Source organism: Drosophila tropicalis, unplaced genomic scaffold, assembly GCF_018151085.1.
Source record: "Drosophila tropicalis isolate 14030-0801.00 unplaced genomic scaffold, ASM1815108v1 contig_4, whole genome shotgun sequence".
Lineage (NCBI taxonomy): Eukaryota > Metazoa > Arthropoda > Insecta > Diptera > Drosophilidae > Drosophila > Drosophila tropicalis.
Genome location: NW_027172862.1, coordinates 989,405 through 1,013,361, shown reverse-complemented (window position 1 = coordinate 1,013,361; position 23,957 = coordinate 989,405). Strand labels below are relative to the sequence as shown.

The 23,957-nt window shown below is 38.4% G+C and overlaps 8 protein-coding genes and 1 long non-coding RNA gene across 11 annotated transcripts; 4 read left to right on the top strand and 5 right to left on the bottom strand.

Annotated features, from left to right (window-relative positions):
- Window positions 1-3,263: 3,263 nt before the first annotated feature.
- On the bottom strand, window positions 3,264-4,100 carry LOC137573439 (uncharacterized). The gene is made up of 3 exons (XM_068285371.1): window positions 4,026-4,100; window positions 3,593-3,955; window positions 3,264-3,507 (listed from the first exon to the last, which is right to left on the bottom strand). Exons 1-3 carry the CDS (start codon window positions 4,098-4,100, stop codon window positions 3,355-3,357), a joined length of 591 nt encoding a protein of 196 aa, XP_068141472.1. The 3' UTR covers window positions 3,264-3,354.
- Window positions 4,101-5,068: 968 nt separating this feature from the next.
- On the bottom strand, window positions 5,069-6,639 carry LOC137573226 (uncharacterized). Its single transcript, XM_068285098.1, has 2 exons — window positions 6,417-6,639; window positions 5,069-6,357 (listed from the first exon to the last, which is right to left on the bottom strand). The coding sequence occupies exons 1-2, from the start codon at window positions 6,496-6,498 to the stop codon at window positions 5,342-5,344; spliced, it is 1,098 nt and encodes a 365-aa protein (XP_068141199.1). The 5' UTR covers window positions 6,499-6,639; the 3' UTR covers window positions 5,069-5,341.
- Window positions 6,640-10,013: 3,374 nt separating this feature from the next.
- Window positions 10,014-10,510, top strand: LOC137573229 (uncharacterized). The gene is made up of 3 exons (XR_011031842.1): window positions 10,014-10,123; window positions 10,193-10,306; window positions 10,370-10,510. It is a non-coding gene; the product is annotated as an uncharacterized lncRNA (long non-coding RNA).
- A 254-nt stretch (window positions 10,511-10,764) lies between these two features.
- On the bottom strand, window positions 10,765-11,834 carry DENR (density-regulated protein). Of its 2 annotated transcripts, XM_068285101.1 has the most exons (4): window positions 11,705-11,834; window positions 11,455-11,583; window positions 11,130-11,391; window positions 10,765-11,052 (listed from the first exon to the last, which is right to left on the bottom strand). In XM_068285101.1, the coding sequence occupies exons 2-4, from the start codon at window positions 11,569-11,571 to the stop codon at window positions 10,868-10,870; spliced, it is 564 nt and encodes a 187-aa protein (XP_068141202.1). In that variant the 5' UTR covers window positions 11,572-11,583; window positions 11,705-11,834; the 3' UTR covers window positions 10,765-10,867. The 2 variants fall into 2 exon arrangements, with proteins under 2 accessions (XP_068141202.1, XP_068141201.1); XM_068285100.1 differs by lacking the exon at window positions 11,705-11,834 and having other exon boundaries at window positions 11,455-11,679.
- A 122-nt stretch (window positions 11,835-11,956) lies between these two features.
- On the top strand, window positions 11,957-16,156 carry LOC137573227 (ubiquitin carboxyl-terminal hydrolase MINDY-3 homolog). The gene is made up of 6 exons (XM_068285099.1): window positions 11,957-12,532; window positions 12,729-12,862; window positions 13,172-14,072; window positions 14,144-14,303; window positions 14,366-14,525; window positions 14,961-16,156. Exons 1-6 carry the CDS (start codon window positions 12,142-12,144, stop codon window positions 15,105-15,107), a joined length of 1,893 nt encoding a protein of 630 aa, XP_068141200.1. The 5' UTR covers window positions 11,957-12,141; the 3' UTR covers window positions 15,108-16,156.
- Window positions 16,157-17,056: 900 nt separating this feature from the next.
- On the top strand, window positions 17,057-19,578 carry LOC137573140 (uncharacterized). Of its 2 annotated transcripts, none has more exons than XM_068284988.1 (2): window positions 17,057-17,606; window positions 17,673-19,122. In XM_068284988.1, exons 1-2 carry the CDS (start codon window positions 17,289-17,291, stop codon window positions 18,798-18,800), a joined length of 1,446 nt encoding a protein of 481 aa, XP_068141089.1. In that variant the 5' UTR covers window positions 17,057-17,288; the 3' UTR covers window positions 18,801-19,122. The 2 variants fall into 2 exon arrangements, 1 of the variants encoding a protein (XP_068141089.1); XR_011031830.1 differs by lacking the exon at window positions 17,673-19,122 and adding an exon at window positions 19,413-19,578 and having other exon boundaries at window positions 17,513-17,606.
- On the bottom strand, window positions 19,287-20,805 carry LOC137573142 (tudor domain-containing protein 5). The gene is made up of 5 exons (XM_068284990.1): window positions 20,622-20,805; window positions 20,419-20,541; window positions 20,280-20,359; window positions 19,663-20,214; window positions 19,287-19,601 (listed from the first exon to the last, which is right to left on the bottom strand). Exons 1-5 carry the CDS (start codon window positions 20,730-20,732, stop codon window positions 19,298-19,300), a joined length of 1,170 nt encoding a protein of 389 aa, XP_068141091.1. The 5' UTR covers window positions 20,733-20,805; the 3' UTR covers window positions 19,287-19,297.
- Window positions 20,806-20,863: 58 nt separating this feature from the next.
- Window positions 20,864-22,275, top strand: Sas10 (UTP3 small subunit processome component Sas10). The gene is given in 2 exon segments (XM_068284989.1): window positions 20,864-21,501; window positions 21,504-22,275. Coding segments are annotated over 2 exon segments (1,278 nt in total). The 5' UTR covers window positions 20,864-20,960; the 3' UTR covers window positions 22,241-22,275.
- Window positions 22,276-22,451: 176 nt separating this feature from the next.
- Window positions 22,452-23,943, bottom strand: sta (stubarista 40S ribosomal protein SA). Its single transcript, XM_068284991.1, has 3 exons — window positions 23,872-23,943; window positions 23,371-23,614; window positions 22,452-23,140 (listed from the first exon to the last, which is right to left on the bottom strand). The coding sequence occupies exons 2-3, from the start codon at window positions 23,587-23,589 to the stop codon at window positions 22,547-22,549; spliced, it is 813 nt and encodes a 270-aa protein (XP_068141092.1). The 5' UTR covers window positions 23,590-23,614; window positions 23,872-23,943; the 3' UTR covers window positions 22,452-22,546.
- Between the last annotated feature and the right edge of the window lie 14 nt (window positions 23,944-23,957).

Genomic DNA, 23,957 nt, shown 5'->3' with positions numbered 1-23,957 from the left:
TAAACGCAAACAAAAGATGCCCCTATCATTGAAAACAAAATTGCACGCGCTTATGAAGTATCTTTCCTATTTGTATACTATATGTATAAATAGATAAATATGATGTCTGTGTGAGTGTGTGTGAATGTATTTGTTTACAGTTATATAAAGAACCTAAACAAAATGCAATAGCTGTAACAAGAATATATGCATTGAATAAGACGCCCATTCGTGCAACGCTACGTATGAGTGATATACACGAGGGATACTTTGAAATTTATATGAAAATTATTAACCAGCAAGATTTGCTCGATCCACAGAAGGGAAGAGCGATATTTTAATTATACCGCAACTAAATTGAAATCCTATTCAAACGACAGACAAAACTAGAAGATTTAACGCCATAACTAGTTGAGAATTACAACCAAAGGAAACAAAACTAACAATTCGAAATATTATATTCTTTAGTTTCCTTTTTTCCCTTATAAATATATAATTTTTTATATTTATTCTCTAAATAATTAACCTATAGCCGACAAAGCATTTTTTTTTTTTTTTTTTCAATTTAATAATTATTACAAAAAATGCAATTAATAATTGTTAATTTATTTTTAACCAATTAAAGTTTCCAAACAACCCTCTTAATATAAATAACTAAATTTTCTCATTTCCATGTCCATCAAAATAACAAAAATGCTGATTACACGACGTCGCAATGAGTGTGGGAAGAAAACATATGTGAAATCCTATATAAATATCACGCATACGCCCTGGGGTATTTATTAAATAATTGCACTAAAGATATCCAAGGCACGCGACCGATAAATATGTACCTTTATACTATATTTAACTTGTGAATCTAGTTAAAATCACATTAAATACATTTATAACAGGTTCTTTGCAATCAAAACTGTACTTACAAAGTGACACACAGTGCCCATCTAAATAATGCGTACAGCACATGAGTTAAAAGGTTTTTGAAAGACCCTCAAGTATGACAACTATTAAAAAATATATTTCGTAAACTTATTAATCAAAACTTTTATTCTTTCAATCTTTAGATGGATATGTATGTATGTGGATAACAGTTATGTCTTGAATTTCAACTTCGATTGTCAATAATAACTGCCACTAACAGGTCATGACCAGTTTAAAGCACTTTGCCAGCCTTCCGTGCTTTCCTCGTCGCTTTGCCTTGCATCTCGCCTTGCCTTACCTCGCGTCCTCAAGTCTCAAACTGTCTTCAGCTGAGGGGTTAGCTAATATTTGTAATGATGCAAACATACTTGGATCAGCGCACAGCTGTGACTATATTAAATTTATACTTACATATTATAACAAATAGATGCAGATAGATAGCGATACCTAGTAAACGCTGAATTGAATATATTCAAACAGTATTGTTGCATTCTGAATCAGGCCAACAGCCGGATGCTAATCAATTTGTCTATCATCGATTACACTTAATCTGTATAAGTTTTTGTTTTTAAGTCAAGTTAATAGTTATCTCAACAACAATTTATCATTTAAATGAATGCAAATACTTAAGTTGAACTAATTTATAGTATCTTGTCATGGAATGAAAAAGCTTACAAAGTTAGCCTAATATAGGGATGGGTTAGAGCCCCACAACTAAAGTCCCACATAAGACAAGTATGGCATTTTCAAGGATTACACACTGTGAGTGTGAGCTTAGAAAATATCCAAGTTTTTACAGTGAAAGGTCCCTGTTCTGGGGTCTGTATATTGTCTGAAGCCAAGATATACAATGCCTACAGCGTAAAGAAGCAGCCATATTTCAGGGCGTTAGGTTTTACGGTCTAGAAGAATGAGAGAAGGACGAACTTGGCTGTATAAGGTCGCCAAGAATATGATTAGGACGGATATGCCTTACTTTTTAAAATAATTAAAGACCAAGCCTATGGCTTAAGGACCTTGAAAACATGATAATACTACTAATTGTAGTTCATATTTTTTTATCATTTGCTCAACTACGAAACCGTCTCAAATAATATAAATCAGATCTTATAACAATATTGTTACGAATAACCTCCATTTAACGCCTACAATTTGCACAGTTTTTTATTCAATAAATTTTTAATGTCAAATTATGAAGGATCGACTTGAAAATACTCTTTACACAGTAAATACAGAATTTGGCATGGCTCATTAAGTTATTCCTTGTAGCCATCTTATGTCTCTATATGATGTAGTTGGAGTCCCAACAATCTGATATACCTCTAGGAGAAGTACTGGGCACTCGGTAACAATTGCGGAGAGAGATCTGCATACTTGCCAGTTATTTGTGGCCCGCTATAACTGACACAAACTTTATTATTATTTATACCCTTTGAAATTTATTTGTATTTATTTTTTTTTTTCAAGATTCCAACATTGTTAGAAGATCACAGAACAAAACCCAAAAATGAAAACAATCATGCAATATGTACTCAGATTGTTATCGCAGGTAACTATAAGATTTGGTTCCACAATCAAATCGAAAATAAAAGTTATTTTTCAGGGTTATTTTCGAACATCCTATGGACGTAGGCGGATTAGGCTAAATCCTAATTATAACTTAGAAAATTATACATTTTTAAAGTGAATGTTAGTTAAGAGTTTAAAGCTCCTTTCAGTGATAAAAACTCTTACAAAAACTCCTCGATACCATGTCCGTAGCTAATCCTGCTATAAAATATTGTAATATATTTTAACTCAAACTAACGTTAAACTAATACGTTCGAAAATTAACTAAATAATAGCAACAAGTTTTTGCATATTATCCCCAAATTCCTTTATCATTTAAAAAGGTCTACGATTTTTTTAAAATTCAGAGTTTTCATAAATATATAATAATAATTATTAAACAAATTGAAAAAGAAATTGTACAACATATTTTAAATTCAATTAAACTTAAGTCAATATGAATGAAAATGGATGGGAAGAGAGAGAGAAAGAGACCACTGTGCAAAAGATAGCAATCTAGATTCTAGAAATAAAATAACTAAAAACTAGGGAACCCAAAACGATAAAATTATTTTAACCAAGGACAATAAAATCACGCGCCACATAATGAGAGCACGGCGCCCGATTTTTAAGCTTTTTGGCAAATAAATAAAGAAAACGTCAACTAAGTCGCATGTGGATTAATGGGATTACGGAAGAATGAAATATATTTAATATGTGTATGTACATAAGTATCGTATGTACGGATATATATGTATGCATATGTATGTATACTTATATTCCATTTTTATTTGCAAACCATTAAGATATATGCAGATACGTAGAAGGCACTGATGCCCTAGTGCTACTGTTAGTTAATGTGCTATATATTGTCTGAAGTCAGAAGGAATAATGACTTGCCATATCTTCTTAGGTTACATAGACCTTGCTATAGACGGCCACGCAAGTTTTATGCTGATCGATACTGAAATGAACCAAAGCCTTAAGATCGCCTTCAATATCCCAACGTGGTAGATTTTTAACAACTATATGATTGGTTAAATTGTTTAATGTGTATATATCCTGTTGGGAGAGAGAGAGAGGGGGTGAGAAAAAGTTAAATTACTTCTCTTATACATATATGTATGTACATATAGTCAACACTTACTCCCTGATCGGGTGGACATTTTAAATGGCCCTTCGATATTTGCATTAGATAAAAATGCCAAAATTCCCGGGGATCCCTTAGAGATTCGCATAGACTATCCCTCTTGATTGATATAATGGTGGGCATCCATCTACCGCGCTCCAAACGAAACACATCCACCTCCATCTTGATCGGGGCATTCGGAATATGCAATAGAACCTTTATATCACCACTCACGTAGACAGTTTCCATGTCCTCAGCTAATGTGAAACTTAAATCACTCAAGTCGACAATATCTTTCATGGCCAAATTTCCCATATCTTCGGACGGATCACAAGTGGCCAGCAAGGATTTCTCATCGCCAATGATCTCATACTTAGTACACTAAGTCCAGAACAAGAGCAAGAAAGAGGATTAAAATGTTTGCAAACCATATTTCTTCCTTCTTATTTACCACAATGCTTGCCAGTCCAAGGATAAGGCCCAGCGAGACAGAGAACACCCTGCTTAATGACAATGGGAGAAGCATCACGATGCACTTCATCCAATAGTCTCATCTCGTACCATTTTATATGACAATCCTAACTGTGTCTGAATACTGTGATTTAATTGGCGAGCAATTAGTTAATCGCCATTTATGCATTTTGTCATTTTAATTGACAAATTAAAGCAAAACAAAACATTTACTTTTTTAAATTTCTGATCAGGCACCAACATCTAACTACCGAAACACCCACCCACCCAGTAGTAGGTACATTGGATTCACTCCGATTTCAATTTAGATTCGGAATATGCAAGCGGCATAGGCCTCCAGCAAGGTTATCAGACGGAAGCGAGTGCAAAAAATTAACTATAACACGGACGGAGCCGGACTTGACCCTGGGCCACATAAAATAAAGCAAATACCCACGTCTATATGTGTGTATATGTATATGAATAGGTAGTTTTTGTGGGCCATGGTTACTTTTTTTGTGTATTTTTTTTTTTTTTTTTTTGGTTTTTTGTTTTTGTATGTGGCACAAATGAAATATTAAATCGACGGCGGCGCCAAACGACGCCCGATAAGAGAGTATGTGGAGTAAGCCACAAGCAATCCAAAATACGGGGGATGACAGATTATATGTATGTATGTACATGGTACGGTTTTTTGTTGTTTCTTCTGTTTTTGACGGGGGCCATAAACCGAATCAGAGAACCAAAAACAAAAGCACACCAAATCAAGTCAACCCAGTCATCATCACGCTGCGCGTGGCCCGTTTAGCTAGTCTTGATGATTAACATGATTGTTGGATGCGAACACTGATAACGCTTCCAAGAACTTTGAACGCCTTCTTTTCTTCTCTGTTGTCTTTTCTCCACATTTGACCTAAGCCGGTCATTCACAGGGCACAGATCACACTAAATGTCCAGTGAACTCAATTTATAAGCAATATCAATATCAATTCCAAAAACTATTTTTAAATATTACTTTTGTAAATTGTAAGAGTTTAGCTATAATTTCGTTTCGTTTTTGTATATCTCGGTTGTTCGTATAACTTATTTTTTAATTACAATTATCAGTATCAGCTTATTACCATATAATTGTCATGGAACAATTGGCATTGCCTGTGATATATATGGTATACATATTTTTATATACCTATACATATATATCAAAGGAGAACACACTTTACATAAATTCATTGGTCTACATATTAAAAAATAACATTTTTCTTCATTTTGTCTAATTGAAATGTGAAATAAGATTTGTTATTTGTGGAATGTAATTTCCTATTCCTCTTCAGTCTTTGTTCCATAAATAAGAACTTTGGCATAGACAGTCTTACAGCCTGAAATCTCAACATCTGTTGTATTGAGCATTTCTTCGAGATAAATCTCAGATAAATTTAAATTGTTCTTTAGCACCTCGGATCGGATGCAAAGCTCCAAATGATGACGCTGAAACGTGCGATATGAAATCATTTGAGTTGGCTCTGATAGCTCTTGCTGCAGCTGATTCAATTGTTCGTCGTATTCCTGATTAGATAGGATCATGCGATTTATATTAAATACATATATCATGGTCACATGTTGGGAATTAGCATTGTTTTCTGGAGTGCCATTTGAGGAGGCACGCTGCTGCACAGCATCGTTAATAATTTTGACAAAATCTTGATCACCCATGGGCATATTATCGATAATCACAAGATTACGTCCACAGTGTGAAAACTGGAATTTAGACAACATTGTATCAATTGTCTCTTCCAGATGATAATGCCAATTTACTGCGTGGACATTCTCGCGCCAAGGAAATAGCTCTCGAAGCAATCGAACAGTTAAACTTTTGCCCAATCCTGAAGAGCCCACCAGGGCAATCGACTGAAATGATTGATTGTTGGCCATAATACGCTCCAGTTGATTTAAAGCTATGTCCTGATGAAGCACACGTCCCCGCAATTCAGTAAACATTTCACCCAAAGCTAATGAACGATCACAATAGTTCAACTTGTTATGCACAATGTCGTGATATTGATTTGTATAGCTCTGCAGGAATTTGGTCATGCTCTCGTTGCAGTAGTACAGAATGCAACCCAAGCAAATCGCAGAAATTAAAAGGAACAGGGCATGGCTATGCCGCTTGAGGGACCAGGGCGTATGATTTGATTTGCTGATTGCCCTGTTATCATTTTCGTTGGCCTGGGAACTCTTTAACAGACGACGCAGGCGACGGCGGTAAACTTGCCGTTGCCCATCTGTGCTGGATTTCCAATTCCCCATGCCGCCTCCAGCTGCATCGTCAAGTGGGTCTAATGCGATCACAGTTGTTGATTACCAAAGTTAATATGTGCAAAGTCACTGTACTTACTAATTCTATTTGATGAACCACGTCGCCGTGTTAGATATGCGGCACGTTGTTTAAGCTTATCTTTGTCCTTGTCCGTTGTCATAGCTCCTGAGAAAATGAAATAATTTCGTGTTTAAAACCGGTAAATATTTTTTGTTTTTCGAAATTTAGTGTTGTTAAAGTACCAAACGGCGCTGCCAGACTGTTTCGATAAACAATCAGATAACTAGCAGTCTTATTTGTAAAATCCAAAAATTTATTTAAACAATATTTTAGATATAGACATACAGATATTTCATTGGCGACTATTTAAAATTACAAACAAAAACTATTCCTATGTAAGAAATTAAGTATTACGGCATACAATAGTATTAATGTCCGTAAAGTTAGCGACGATGTTAAACTCGAGTTAACGACGGTCCTCTGTTAACCCTCTGTTAACTTTTTTGCAATTTTTAATTTTTCATTTTTTCTTTATTTACTAACTTTTTCGGATGGAATGAACTTTTATTTTGTTAAGCAAAGCAAAATCAATTGATTTAACTAGTTTTTGGGGGGTTTTAAAAGTTCTTAGTATTAAAAATTTGCACTGGAAAAATCGGCTCCCCACATTTTGGAGCATAGCACCACTCAGGGTCAGCATCAAGCAATGCACTATACGCCAAAATGAGCGCCACATATTCAAGAATGTCTCCAGAAAGTTTTATTAATATCTACTGAGCAGTTTTTGAGAAAATCGCTTATCAGTGGAGCAACCCATGATTTTGCCCATACAAAAATCGTAAATAAAATTACATTCATATTTGAGCTCGAATATCTCGGGCCAGAGCCAGCATCAAGCAATGCACGGTAGCTTGTTCGATTGGGGGATATTTCAAGAGTGTCTCATAAAAGTTTTATCAACATCTACTGAGCGGTTTTTGAGAAAAAGCCCCAAAAGTGTGGGTGTCTTTTTGTGTGCAAATTTATTGATAAGGCTGGCGCGAGCTCCGGAACTGGAACCAGTTGTCGGAACCAATGAACCAGTAAACTTAGCACTGACAAGTTCTAAGGGCCCAATCGAATTGGCTGCCCTCTCTGAAAATCGTCGTTATCTCTCCTAGCCAGGATCAAGAAATGCACGGTATCTCATTCGATTGGGCATAAAATTGTCTATATATGGGCGAAGTTTTATCAAAATCTGCTGAGCAGTTTTTGAGAAATTCGCAAAAGAAAATTGAAAAATGTTCAAGATGGCGGTTGGTGCATATCGATATGAAAAGGCACGTTGATCGATGTATTTCATCGTATTGGCTGCCCTCTCTAATCGTAGTTTGGAACAGGGCGTAGCTTAGGGGGTATTTCCATGTGCTCACCAAAGGGGATTTATGGGCAAATATTTCCCCCACAAACAGAACATGAATTTGGTGTGAAAGATTTAGATATCTTCATGTACAAATGCATATATGCATGTAATATATGCATAAAAAAAAATAAACCAAATAATTCATATACATACATATATACGTATGTACATACAATGTCTGAAAAAAAAAAATGTACAAAAGCGTACTTACATATGTACATACATATGTATACAAAAATGCATGCACACTTTCGGGCCGAAAATGTATGTACATACATACATACATAGATGTGTGTACGCATGCGTTTTCAAGGCCAAGTGTGCACAAACACGCTCTTGTTCGTACATATAAACATACATACATATGTACATACGTATATTTGCACACATAGTTTTTACAGGTAAATGAGTATGTACATAGCTAAAAACTTACATATGTATGTACATATACATATAAGATTAAATATGTTTAAAAAAAATTTAATTTAAAGGAAAAAGAAAAAAAGCATGCGCTGATGAGGACCCTAGGTAGCCGCTGCTACGAGAAGAACCTGTGAAAAAAGTTGATTAGTAATGACATTGACAAATGTATGAGATACCGTGCATTTCTTGATCCTGGCTGGGAGAGATAACGACGATTTTCAGAGAGGGCAGCCAATACGATGAAATACATCGATCAACGTGCCTTTTCATATCGATATGCACCAACCGCCATCTTGAAAATTTTTCAATTTTCTTTTGCGAATTTCTCAAAAACTGCTCAGCAGATTTTGATAAAACTTCGCCCATATATAGACAATTTTATGCCCAATCGAATGAGATACCGTTCATTTCTTGATCCTGGCTGGGAGAGATAACGACGATTTTCAGAGAGGGCAGCCAATACGATGAAATACATCGATCAACGTGCCTTTTCATATCGATATGCACCAACCGCCATCTTGAAAATTTTTCAATTTTCTTTTGCGAATTTCTCAAAAACTGCTCAGCAGATTTTGATAAAACTTCGCCCATATATAGACAATTTTATGCCCAATCGAATGAGATACCGTTCATTTCTTGATCCTGGCTAGGAGAGATAACGACGATTTTCAGAGAGGGCAGCCAATACGATGAAATACATCGATCAACGTGCCTTTTCATATCGATATGCACCAACCGCCATCTTGAAAATTTTTCAATTTTCTTTTGCGAATTTCTCAAAAACTGCTCAGCAGATTTTGATAAAACTTCGCCCATATATAGACAATTTTATGCCCAATCGAATGAGATACCGTGCATTTCTTGATCCTGGCTGGGAGAGATAACGACGATTTTCAGAGAGGGCAGCCAATACGATGAAATACATCGATCAACGTGCCTTTTCATATCGATATGCACCAACCGCCATCTTGAACATTTTTCAATTTTCTTTTGCGAATTTCTCAAAAACTGCTCAGCAGATTTTGATAAAACTTCGCCCATATATAGACAATTTTATGCCCAATCGAATGAGATACCGTGCATTTCTTGATCCTGGCTAGGAGAGATAACGACGATTTTCAGAGAGGGCAGCCAATTCGATTGGGCCCTTAGAACTTGTCAGTGCTAAGTTTACTGGTTCATTGGTTCCGACAACTGGTTCCAGTTCCGGAGCTCGCGCCAGCCTTATCAATAAATTTGCACACAAAAAGACACCCACACTTTTGGGGCTTTTTCTCAAAAACCGCTCAGTAGATGTTGATAAAACTTTTATGAGACACTCTTGAAATATCCCCCAATCGAACAAGCTACCGTGCATTGCTTGATGCTGGCTCTGGCCCGAGATATTCGAGCTCAAATATGAATGTAATTTTATTTACGATTTTTGTATGGGCAAAATCATGGGTTGCTCCACTGATAAGCGATTTTCTCAAAAACTGCTCAGTAGATATTAATAAAACTTTCTGGAGACATTCTTGAATATGTGGCGCTCATTTTGGCGTATAGTGCATTGCTTGATGCTGACCCTGAGTGGAGCTATGCTCCAAAATGTGGGGAGCCGATTTTTCCAGTGCAAATTTTTAATACTAAGAACTTTTAAAACCCCCCAAAAACTAGTTAAATCAATTGATTTTGATTCGCTTAACAAAATAAAAGTTCATTCCATCCGAAAAAGTTAGTAAATAAAGAAAAAATAAAAAATTAAAAATTGCAAAAAAAGTTAACAGAGGGTTAACAGAGGACCGTCGTTAACTCGAGTTTAACATCGTCGCTAACTTTACGGACATATAGTATTATCGTCTGGCCATATATCGATATTTCTGCATTCCTCGTTTATACACGATGTTTTTCAACTGGTGGCTAAGACAATTTGAACTATTTAGTGAATTAGGCTAAGTATTTGCACAAACACCATGGAAATGTAAGTCTAACTTTCAATATTGACAGCAATTAAGGAAGTAGATGTATATTTGTACACTTTTCTTACCAGAGTCAATGCCACTCACTCGTACCTGACAAATCTTGAGGTGATGCAGTTGCTGCAGAAGATCAAGAGTACCAAAAGAAATTTGGTATGCGCAACTTGGCCACAGTAACTTACGAGGTACAAATCTTAATACCTAAACTTTGAGAGAAACATCTTGTTTTTAATAAATTGCAATTCCAGGCCCTTCAATACCTAGAGGAATCGCCGTGTAAGACTCAGACATGCGAAGCCATTACTAGTTACGTTAAAGATCTGAGCTCCTATCGCTTAAAGTCATATGAAATCCTACAAATGGTGAATGATCCACCAACCAGTGCACTACACACACAACTAGTAAGCAAGAAATTAAACTTTCTGCCGAAAGACTCTACCTTTGTTTAATTTATTCCTTGAAATTTGACATCCTTCTTTTCTCTACTAACAGCTCATAGATGACAACAAGGCACCTCTTACCGATGAGCAGAATGGGAAAATTATTGAATTAACTTACAAACACTTTCATGGCCTTGATCCCGGGCCACAATCAGTCGCTGTCGCTGAGACGACCCAATCTAAGAGTACCACCTAAATCCATATGTATTTTGTTTAACGTTTAATATTCTGTAAATATATGTATATTACGAAAAAAAAAAAAACTTTGTTTTCCTTTTTTGAGAATATTTTGCTTGTGATGAATGATTAACGCTTCTGATCGCCCAAATCCTCAATAACATCCTCGTCAATCTCAGCCCATTTTTCAGGTATGACATCAAAGAGCTCATCCTTTACGTCCCCCTGGATAACAATCTCGTCATCACCTGTGACTGAAGAGCCGCATGCAAATTTGGTTCCAAAGAATTTTGCTGCTACTTTGAGATCAATGTCTGCTTGCCGGCGTTAAGGAAATTGGAAAAATTTAATAAAAAGTTTTTTAAGAAATTCATTGCCGTTGCTATCTTACCAAAGGTACTCAGGCCGGTAACCACAGTGACTGACTTCTTTTTGCCACGTGCTGCACGTGAGACACAAATTTTTTTAGGCACATCCTCCTTCTTTTTAACACGCAGCAACCCTTTGCCGCCTCGTTTCTGACGTTTTTTGTCATCATCTGTGCCATCAGCAGCAGCCTGCTCCTCCTCGATTTTCAAACGCTCGAAATCTTCAGGCATATGACGTTCCAGCCAATCCTTGCACTTGTCATATTCTGGATAATATTCGCAATACTAAAATTGAAAGTGTGAATTGTTTTAAAACAGGTAAAATAGTATGTTTTTGTAGTTGCTTACTTCTATGGGCATGGTACAATGACCGCAATACTTCATTATTATCGGATAGGTAACGCCATCGCGAGGTCCTAATTTAAGGCGATCGGCCACATTTGTGCTAGTTGTTTCGTTGGTCATTCTAAAATTTGCCTAAAACGTTTAATATAAAATGAAATTTACTTCTTTTTTTGCCCCACTGCAAAACACTTTGCAATTGCCACTCGCGCGTTGAGTGCTGCCAGAAGTTCTGGCATTTACAGTAAGAATTCACCTATCGATAGGAAAACCATTAAACTCCAAGGGCTTTAAAAAGTTTGGGTATGTTGCAAAATCCTTTACAATTAATTTAATAGCACTACTGAAATTGAATTAAATGTGTACTTTAAAAATCCTTTGTAGTAGGACTGACAATTGTCAACGATTACCCCTCTTATACTTAATTTATCGATACCAATATATTGTTTGCCACTATTATTTTGAAAATTTTGCACTGGTATTGTCCAGCTGACAAATATGTTTTTTTTTTGCCGATAAATATCAATCGAATGTGTTTCACTTCGACCCCATACCTAACAAACAAATAAAAAAAAAAAAAAATAAACGGGCTGAAAATAGGAAAATTAAATACTGAGTTCGCAGAATAATATTCAGAAACGCAGCCACCCACACAGGTACACACATACCAGGTGAGAGAGTTGATCGAGAGCAATGTGCGACAAAGCCAGTGGCAAATCTGTTGTCTCGCCAAAAGTTGCATTACCAGCAACGGGCGTTGCATTGGCGTCGGCAGCCTTGGAATCGCACAATACTGTATCGGCAACAACGGTACCGCCAGTAGGAGCAGCATCTGCACCACAACTAGCATCAGTAGCAATTGCCTCAGCATCAGCAAGTGAGCAGCAACAAGAATTGCCTACCACAAGCGGAATGAGTGGAGGAGGAGTAGGAGCCGCAGGAGCATCTGTTGCTAGCGGTGAAGGAAGCGGTGGAATACAATTAATGCAGCCAAATGTGAAGGATATACGCGAACTGTGTGATATAAAACAACTGCTATGGGGCGACGGCGTGCGCGAGGATGTATTTAAGCGTTGGTCTCAAGGTAACTATAACCACCATACCCACCCACAGCCATTAACTTCCCACTCCCAACTACTTGTCCGCCCAATCAATTGCATCTGCTCAATGATGAAAATGCGCGCGTTTTTCCTTTTTGTCTTCCCCATTTTCCCCCCAAATATTATTGCTGGCGTTTTTCTTGTTATTCACTTTTTGGTTTTGCATTTCTTTCTTGACAGGATTCGAGTTTAGTGATGTGGAACCGTCGGCTTTGGTGCAAAAACAGGGCGGTCCATGTGCTGTGATAGCGCCCGTTCAGGCGTATTTGCTTAAGATAATTATCATGGATATGCCAGGCATCAAGTTGGCAGAGGTAAGAGCAGAAAGGCAAGAGAAAAACTATTGCCAGATGGGGGAGCCACCTTAAACCCCACTTTAAATATTATTCTTCGAAATAAGCTTGTAAATAATTTGTTGTATCTAAATTTACCTGAAAAATATGTGCATTCCTTTAAGGGACCAATTACTTCTCGATTCTTCCAAAATGCGTTCACAGAACAAATTTAGAAACATGTTTTGACTCTCTGGTATAGACGAGATAGTAAAATGATAATTTACATAATTGTCGATATGTACATATTATTATATCATTTATAAATATGTATTTCTTGTTTCCTTCCAGATATCTTCTGGAAAAAGTCAGAGTCTGCTTATTCAGGCTTTGTGCAATATATTATTAAATTGCCAAACCCGCAGATATCGTATTGTTCATATATTGCGCCGATCAAGCAATGCGACAAGCAGCACTGGCACTACAACAGTGACGACACAAAGTAATCGCAATGCAAAGCCGAATCTTAGCTCTGCCGCCAGGACCACCAAAGAAAATACGCCGCCCGTGCCACCGCCACCACTGACGCAGGTCCTAGGAGAGGAAGTGGCTGGTGGGGCTGCCGTCGGTGGTGTTTGTGTGATTCCAAGTGCTGGTGCTGGCGATGCTGCATACGATATTGAAATAGAGCAAGGTGTTGAGGTTACTCCAGCTTCGGTGATCGATATAATTCAAGGTAATAGCAGCGGCAGCAGCAATAGTAACAGCAATAGCCTAAATGACGATGATGCCACCGGACAATTGGACATGGATATAACATCCCAGCAATTCCATGAGCGTCTCCATACCATACATTTTGATGATATTAATGAGGTGGCGCGTTATTATACCGAAAATTATAGTCAACTATCGAATACATTTGGCGTACTCGTCTTTATGTATTCAGTATTCCTTACCAAAGGCATCGAACAGGTTACTGCTGATATATCGGATACCTCGGAGCCGCTTATTCATAGCACCTACGGCTATGGGGCACAATCGTTGATAAACCTAATGCTAACTGGCCGTTCGGTGGCCCATGTATGGGACAATGAGCAGGATGTTGGCGGCTTAAAATTGCGTGGCATTTCGGAACAAAGCGATATCGGTTTCATTACCCTAATGGAACAGATGCGCTACTGTACGGTGGGTTCATTCTTCAAGAATCCGCGGTTTCCCGTTTGGGTAATGGGCTCTGATACGCATTTAACAGGTAAGTCAATAACATAACGAACAAAGAGTCGAGTATTCATAATTTGTTAACAATTTGAATCTTATATGCAGTTCTGTTTAGCAACGAAAAGAGGCTTGTCTCACCAGAGACACCATCCGAGACGGGTCGTCGAATTTTCAAATCCTACGATCCAGAGGGTAACAATTTCATATCAAGCACCATGCTTAGGGATGTTCTAGCTGCCTTGAATTTGGTTAGCGAGCCGGGCTAGTAAGTTCTAATCAATGTAGTCCATTGTCTCTGGGTCATCTAAAATTTTATTTAATTTACAGTGTTAGTCTAATGCAAAAGCGTCTGGACCCTGAAAATTTGGGCATTATATTGCTAAATGCGTTCATGGATGAGTTTTTTCCACTTGAAAGTCGCTCAACACCGGATACTTTTGAGTTAATGCATTATAATGGCATACCTGGCTCCAACGAGGGCAACAAGGTGAGCACAAAGAATGTGATAACAACATCATACAAAAACCAACATACATATATGAACATATTTATAAGCCAAATGATAGTACGCACAAATATTAGATGTACGAATGCGTGTTTCATGTCTAGCTCAAATTGTCGTATCTATCCCAGTGTACGTTTAGGTTGTTCGTGAACTGATAAAAGCAAGTAATGCTTCATTTTACTGACATTCAAATTAGAATTCCATCACTTGTTGTTAGCTTACAACTAGTATGATCTAACTTAGAGAACATTCGTCATTTGTTGAACAACTGCGTAGTAGAAGTGAGTCATTGCTATTGCATATAAAGAAAATATGGACAATTCCGCCTCTATGGCTAATAGATAAGAATTTGGCTAACACTCCTTTACAATTCGGAAGAGCAACAATTATTAACCTTTTTTTCTTTTACCAAACTAGGTTCGCTACTATTACGGATCAGCCATATTGCTAGAAGGTGATCTTAAATCCATATGCACCTCTAATCCCATAGTCACATGCCTACAAACGAAATGGCCTAATATTGAAATAAATTGGCATAATATGCATATGCCATCATTGAATTGACGTCGTCAATAGAGGAACATACAGAAAAAAGAGAGAGAGAGAAGGAGAGAGAGAGAGAGAGCGAGATAATGCAAGAGAGTAAGGAAGTACATACAAGAAAGAGCGTAATAGAAGGAAATAGCATGAGAGAATTTAAAGAGAGCGAGAGAAGAATCTAATAACAAAATACATAAAAATGCGAAAAGAAAAACAAAAGGAATATTATAATACTAATTAATGAGAACACACACAAGAAAAGCGATAAACAAAAATAGAAGAAGATGAAGAAAAGAGAAAACCAAACCAAGGCGCAATCTGCACTTCTTTATTTTAAACACTCTAGTAATTCTTTGTGAATAATTAAATTTTGCAAAAAAAAAAAAAAAAAAAAGCAAAAAACCAACAAAAATGTATAAGTTTACAAAACTAAAAAAACACACACACAAAATGAAATGAGTTTATAATATATTAATTATTATAATTAACTTAAATTCAAAATGCAAATCAAAGTTGCCATCTGAATGAAATAAGTGCTTAAGAGCAAAGGTCGAATTTCGATTATTTCGAATTTAATATCTGTATATTGTATCCTTGCATGGGTCATCGTTAAGTTATTTACTTACATATATAAAGATATACTCTGTCCGATTGTAAAGAAGCTAGTGAACTAGTTTTTACCTGCATATAATCATTTCTTATCGCCTATATGCAATTGTAAATCACAATAGATTATTTTTTTTGTTTACCAATTGTTCCTAATGTAAGACATAAAGTCCGGTGCACACACTGAGAAAGGAATATATGTATGTAAATAATAATAATCATAGCTAAATCGAAAGACCTCGGCAAGGGTATAATAAAACAAAGTGAAAGATATATAGATATACGGAGAAAGCAAGATAGAAAGAGAGAGCAAGCCAAGCATAGTCTCACTCACACAACCCGAACACATGTATGTGAATGCATTAAATGAATATGCACCAATTTTCAATAATATTTAACAAATGCATATAAAACAATGTATTATTTAAATAAAAAACGGGCAAAAATACTATAAGAAAACCGAAAAACTAATGATTTTATTGTTGAATCAAAGAAAAACAAATTAATATACAATATTTAATACAGGCAAAAAAGTAAATATTAAAAAAAAATGATTTAAAAACCAATAATTTGTTTTTTTTTTTAGTTTTCTTTTTCTTGCCTTTTTAATAATTAACATTGTAGTGTTTAAAACAAAACTTAATAATAATAATACTATTTTACAATTATAATAAAAACATTAAAAAAGAGAGCATGCAAAAGCTAAGCGCCAATAAGAGATAAATACATATATTTCAATATGTATGTACATAAGTCTTTAAATTAGGCGAGTAACAGAGAGAGAAAGAAAGAGAAAGTGAGAGAGAAACACAAAGCATTTCAGCAAAGAAACAAAAACTATAGAAATTACCATTAATAATTCAATTTAACAAAAAAAAAAAAAAAAGAAACCGAAAATAAAAAATAAACAAAATGATTCATGTGAAAAAACAAATTCTGTTCTGTTTCTTTGTGGGAGTTTTTAAAAATTTGGAGAAGTTCCCTAATGAAGAGATCTTGCCAAGGATACGTCAATTTGACTTTAAGGATGTGTATATATTTAAGTATATTTTCTGAAAATTTGAAGCAATTCAGATGAATATGTTTGGAAATATAATAAACTGTTTGTTTCAATTGCTGATTGGGCTCAAAAAAATAAATTATAATTATAAGTCTATTTAATATTGCAATTATCAACTTTCGTTTGTCCCCCTCAATTGACATGTTGTTAAAAGTTTCAACTTTCTGGCAACTCCATGTATGGCGGGTTATTTTAGAAATTACAAAAACCAACAATAATTGATGACTACGGGCGTTGTTAGATTTAAAGAAAATAATTCTTCTCTCAGCAGGCCAAACCTTTTTCGTCAACGGAACATGTCTTCTAATTTTATTTTCCATTTAATTTAGTGATAAAAAAAACTTAAACCCATACACCTGAAAAATAATTTTCATTGTACATTTCACCAAAAAATTTTAGGACACTACTAAATTCTCAAGTGCACGCAAAAAAAACGACAAAAAGAAACATATCTAAATTATTGTGTGTAACCAAAACGTAGAAACGTATTCCTCTGCTGATCCTCCAAAACTACATAGCCAAGCGACCCGGCCCCAAATATGTCTTATCAGATCAGGTCGACGCCATATTTCCGCCGAATGTTTAACAACAGCAAGAAGAACGGTCAATTGCAGCGTCTGCGTGAGGAATATGAACGCATTCAGGAGTTCAACGATCGGACCATTGAGCTCAAGATGCGGCAGGTGCGTTTGAAGCGATTATTTCGCGAAATCGAGGAAATCAAAGAGACGGCTATGACATCGGCAAGCCCATCGGGTAGTGGCAGTAGCAATGGCTGCGGCGCAAGTTCAAACTCTTCAAACGCTGGACAGATACAATTGAAAAATGCGACACGCCGACGCCTCCAGCATTTAACGGTGAGTAGTCCGAATCTTGAAAGAAAAAAGTATAATCAACGGCTAGAGGCATTGGCACGTGCCAAGGAGCTGGGTCAGGAGATATCGCGACGCAATGCTGAGCTAGCTGAGACTGGAGCCGGCAGTTTCTTGCGCACTGAACTTCGAATGACGGCTAAGATGCAGGCGGTGGCCGATGCTCGGCGAGAAGCCATCGAGCGGCGCGAGAGAGCAGCCAAAAGGATTAGCTATGGCAATGCCCAATCTAAGCATAATCTTCAGCGTCAGGTCCTTCGGCGTCAAAGGCGTTTGACCGGTGGCCTCTTTTCGGATGGATTGGGAGTGAATTCCGCTGTTGTAGAACGAGGGGACAGAGCATCGACGAGTAGCCAAATGGCTCTGCCTTCTATTAACTCATCCTGCACTCAACAGCAACGGGCTAAGCTGCTTCGGCGTCTGAACTATGGAAATTCCCGATTGTGTAGCTTTCATGGAGCTCAGCCGATGGCCCACAGTATGCCCACGAGCCCCATAACAGTTTCCGATTCCGAGGGGGAGCAGGACTTGAGCCAAAAGCGTCGGCGGGGCAGCTCTACCACGATGGAATTCCATAAATTAACCATGCCGGATTTGGAAATACTAGATGAAGGGTCTGACGCAGAGATGCATACGGCTCCATTGGCTCCAAGCACAGAGTTCACAGAGACGGCCAGCAACCAGGACACTCGCATTTTGCGTCGACAGGAAGAAACTAGCTTCGTGTCCAATATGAATGAGGATGGTATCCATTTGTCCACCACAATAGCTGCTTATCAACCACCATTGGCTGTTCCACCGCGAACTGATCACGAAGATTGTGTATGTAGGACTCAACCACGGCCCACGGGTAGTCGAGCCTCCGCCCTATGGCGACAAATCTCTTTGAACCTTTCCACGTTGGCGCGCTTTCAGAATCATCGCAGTGTTTCGTGCAATGGCCTATCAGAGACAATAACTGCGGCTCAGCCTTCTAGGCGCATGGGAATCATGGGACCAAATCCCACTACCAGCAGTTACGAAGATTTCAGTCATGATGACATCTTCTGGCAAGCAGATAGCCCGCAGAGTGCTCATCGAGAGTTTATTCTGCCCTCCGAGCAGACAGACCAGAGTTATAGCCAAATGCCGCAGGGCTACAATCTGGCCCAGCTGCGTCGAGCAGTATTCGATCAGTAAAAATCCGATAAATCCGCTGACTAATCAGGAATTACATTTCCACATATATGTCGATGTCCCCCCCATCTCCCTTCGGGCAAGCTGCCTCTATGGGTGGGTGGTTGTAGGTGGCTACAATTTTTCTTTTTTGCAAATCCTCCCCCTCCCCAAGGAAAAGAGCAAAAAATCTCTATTGTAACTGCAGCCCAGCCCCCACGATAGAATAGATACGAGACGACGACCTCAATCGAGAGAGATCCAAGACCGGGTTGTTGAATAAAGTAACCATAGAAATTATACATGTCAAAATAAAATAAAAGTTTCCATTTAGTTCTAGATCAAATAGATACATATTTGCTGGAATATAAACCTCTTTAATTTTTTATAAAGAAAAACAAAAGAAAGCATTCACAAACGAAACAAAAAAAAGCTCTTCAAGGCATTTACAAAAAAAAAAAAAGAAAACTGAAAAAAGAGACGATTTCTCTTATGAAGATTTGGTCTAGCTTCGTAGAATCTTACCCTTTATTATCTTTAACTTTGTCTACTCCATAAGCCGACAATATTTTCTGGACTTTTTCTTCATTTTCCTTTACCAATTTCTCATTTGCTTCTTTGTACAATTTCCTCCAGACTTCCTCTTCCTCTTTGTATTTGACCAACCATAATTCCAAGGCCTTTTCGAGACGCCATAAAAATGGATTTTTTATCTTTGGTGGCTGGTAATTCACATAAAAGGCTGGATCGCATATAATATCATCAAATTTCTGTTCGAAATCTTCACCCCACATTGGATAACAACCACTTTCGAGCATGTCAAAACTGAAATTGGAAAAACTTTAGAAGAGCTGTTGCTTTCATCAAGGACGACCAATCAACTAACCTTGGTAAACGCTCGCGCATATATCGAATGCGTCGTCCACAGTGGAATTCCATCATTCTCTTGCTATAGTGTTCACTTTCACCTGCTAGATGAGCCACAACCATTTGCTTATTGATCGATGGTGACATGTTCCTTTTATAGGAGATTCTCATGAAAGCGATGCCCTCGTCTTGATCCATTTCGACGACATGGCTATATAGCTCTTTGTTTAGCACATGGTGTCTGAATTTCGCAAGGCTGCTCTCTGGCCAATGCGGGCCGAGGGGATGTATATGTGAAAGGCAGCCGCGAAGAGCCAAGGCTCCCAAATCGGTGAATCTTTTGGGAAGAAAACGCAGCTTTGTGCGTGAGACATCTCCTCCGGCACCATAGTCTATATAGAAAACCGAGACAATGTCATTATCCGCCACAGGCTCTGACAAAATACGAGCACGACGCCATGACATGTTTACATCATAATAGCAAGCACAAATATAACCGGGTTTAATAAAACAGTTGGGCACTTGATTGTCATAGTTTTTTAAGTATATGCTAGATTGATTGTAAAAGTCACTGCAAAAAAAAGGACGCTCGAAATATCATAAATTCCATATCAACGAAGACACCAGAATACTTACTGTAAATCGCCTTCTAATTTGTATATAACGTCATCAATGAAGTTCTCAAATCGGAACCAGAATTGAAAGGGAGTATAAATCTGACAGAAAGCAAATCACAAATTCATCATCCAGAGATCGTAAACGTGTTAGGACTAACCTCGGTTATAATAATCTTTATTCCTTCTTTTGCTTCGCCTGTGTCAAACAGTTTTATGGGCAATATCTTGGTGCTCAGATTAGCTGCGTCTCTTGGTCTGTCTGCTGAAAAGACGTCATCAGTCTGAAAAGATCGGGGAAAGAATCGTAGATAAAACATATCCCCATGTGCTTTGTACCAATAATGTATAAATGCCGTCTAACCAATGCGTATGAAGGAATAGCGGCGTACGATTCGACACGCTTCATAAAGGCATTCATCCTACGGCTGGAATCATCCTCATTATTTTCATCCATTTCGTGATTCTCCTGCATTTTTCGGATTTTAATGTTAACAATTATGGCGGAAGAGTTACTCGTGCTTGCATCGTTATTTGGAAAATAACTGTAACGTTGGTGTTGCCATACTATCTTGTCGATTACATTTAATTCTTCATGCGATTATTGCGATAGTTGCAGACGATAGTTTCCCATCGCTAATTTGTTTACCGCACGTGTTGATATATTTAATTTTATTTTCTAATTTAAATTGGAAAATTTGAAATGGATAGCGACGGAGATGACTACGAGATCACTGGATCCGAACAGGAGTATGATGATGAGGAGCGGGAAATACTGGAGGATTTGCGCAAAGAGCGCAAGCAACGTAACAAACAGGATCCCAAGCAAGAGGTTCTTGCCTTTAGCGAGGACGAAGAAGATGAAGATGATGTGGGTGATCTGATGAGGGACAGCGACATTGAGGGGGCCGAGGATGATGATGGCGACTTGCCGGACACCATGGACTGGGGCAGTAAACGCAGCACCTACTACAATACTGATTTTGTGGATCCCGACTATAATAGCTACAATGTTCAGGAAGAAGAGCTGGCCAAGGCTGAAGAAGAGGAGGCCAAAAAGATACAATTACGCCTTGCCAAGCAGATGAGCGAGGCTGATTTTCAACTAGATGATGTGCCAGTGCCTAGCAACAAATACAGCAAAGCCGACGATGAGAACGACGACGATGAAAATATTGATGATTTAGGCATAAGAATCACAACCGATCTAACTGGACTAAATGAGCGTGAGCGACTACAGCTACTTCAAAAGATTCACCTGAGTTTGTGGGCCTTACCCACGACTTTCAGCAGCATATTGTCGAAGTGCAGGAGCTGATCACACCTGTGCTCAATTACGTACGCAATCATAATGTTCCCATGGTGCCGGCTCTTCAGTTCGCCAGCCTTTATCATAATGTCCTCGTTACGTACTGTTCCAATGTGTCTTTTTACCTGCTATTAAAGGCAAAGCGTGTCAATGTTAAATTTCATCCTGTAGTGAAGCGTTTGGTGCAGTTAAAGCAGCTTCGTGAGCAGCTTAATCCACGTTACGAGGAGTATATACGACCCCAGTTGGAAGCCCTGCTGGAACGCATTCAGGACGGCGATGCTTTTACAGTGTTAAATGTTGCCGAGCGGAAGGCAAAACTACAAATATTGAATAAATATGAAACGGAAGAAGCGGAGCAAGATGGCCAAAAGGCCGAGAAGCATCTTACAGACGAAGACGACGACCAAGATGATGATAAAGACGATGAGGATGATGAAGAGCGTGATGCACGACGAGGTATCACATACCAAATTGCTAAAAATAAGGGCCTCACACCACATCGCAAGCGGGAGCTACGGAATCCTCGTGTTAAACATCGCGGCAAATATCGGAAGGCTCTTGTTAGGCGTAAGGGAGCCGTTCGTGCTGTACGCAAGGAGGTGCAGCGTTATGGTGGCGAAATCTCTGGTATCAAATCAACTGTTACCAAGAGTGTTAAATTCCGAACTTAGTACTAAGGAAATTTTAATAAAGCAAGTTGAGTTTATCTACTGTTATTTATTTAATGGGTAGGGTGAGAACTATCCAGTGGAGAGAGAAATCCCGACTACTCCAGGCATTTCCCTCTCAGGCCTGCTTATAGGCCATCTCGCTCTAAGTTGTGAGGCAACTATATGGCGCACCCCAAACCCACGAAAAACACGTGACTTGTACACAAGAATATTTATAGAAACATAAATGATGGCATTTATTTATGCTGTGTAATCGCCTGATAACCTCCACTACATTTGAGCGGATTGGTCTACTTGGTCAGACATTTAGAACTGACCATCACTGCCCCATGAGGTCTTGACGGTATCTTCGTTCCAGTCTTCAACACCGCCAACATTTTCGGCAGCAACCTCATCGGCCCAGTTGGTTGTCTCCTCAACTGGATGATCGACAGCCTCCTCAATCTTGGGTGCTGGCAGAAGCTCCTTGGCGGCAGCCTCTTCCTTCTCAGCCTCCTCGGGATCGCGGTAGAAGAACAAATCGACCACAACGGGCCATTCAATAGAGCGGGAGATGGTACCACGCAGACGGAGCACCTCACGGGCCAACAACCACCACATCAGACCAATGGAATGGGGAGATTTGTTGTTGCATGGGATAGCAATGTCAATGTAACGCAAAGGCGAGTCCGTGTTGGTGAAGGCAATCACGGGAATGTTGACATACGAGGCCTCCATAATGGGCTGGTGATCGGTCATGGGGTCGGTGACAACCAAGAGACGTGGCTCACGGAAAGCGGGCTGAATCTGATTGGTGAATGCACCAGGAGTGAAACGGCCAGCAATGGGAGTAGTATCGGTATACTTGGCGAACTTCAGCACAGCACGTTGACCAATGGGACGCGACGAGATGACGAAAACCTAACAAAGGATTGAAAATTAGTTCTTTGCTTGACTACAATTGCATTAAGTCTTCAAAAAATTGAGTTGAGGGAGTTAGGTTCGGCATCATAAATCAGTAGTAAAGAGTGAAATCATTAAATTTCATACCCGAAAGATTAGTGTAAAACTCATCATGTATGACATGCCGCCTCACTCTCTCAACTTGCTCTTCTTGCTAATACAAATATTTGGCAGTTTCTTTAACTTACATCGGAGGCATTCTCAATAGCCACAATAGCGCGAGCAGCCAGCACCAGCTTTTCCCAGGTCTTGCCTAGATTGATGATGTTTACACCATCAGTACGGCGCTTGTAGACGTACTGCTCCATCTGGAAGTTGACGTTCTCCGAACCCAAATGGGTGGTGGCGACCAACATCTTGGTAATGTCATCCTCTTTAAGGGACAATATATCTAAGCCTCCCGACATTTTAACGTGGACAGAGTTACGGAACCTGAGAAAGTAAACGAGGATTAAATAAAATTTAAGGAAAACTGTGCACATTTTCAACCTAACCACAAAAACCTTAAAACCGAGTCCACGTGGATTTTGTTTTTTCGCCAATTAATATCATATTCAATGAAACTTGATCACAACACATATTTAATTAATAATGTGATAACCATCAGTGTTGAGCACAAAATATATGCTTTTATTTTCAATATCCGAAATGTTTTAAGGCTTATTTATATATTTAGCGGAAAAACTTACGTCTGGATGCCGTTGGGAGTTTTGACAAAATGGCCGAGCCTAGCGCTGGCACATCCGTCGATAGCCCGGCCGATAGATCGATACTT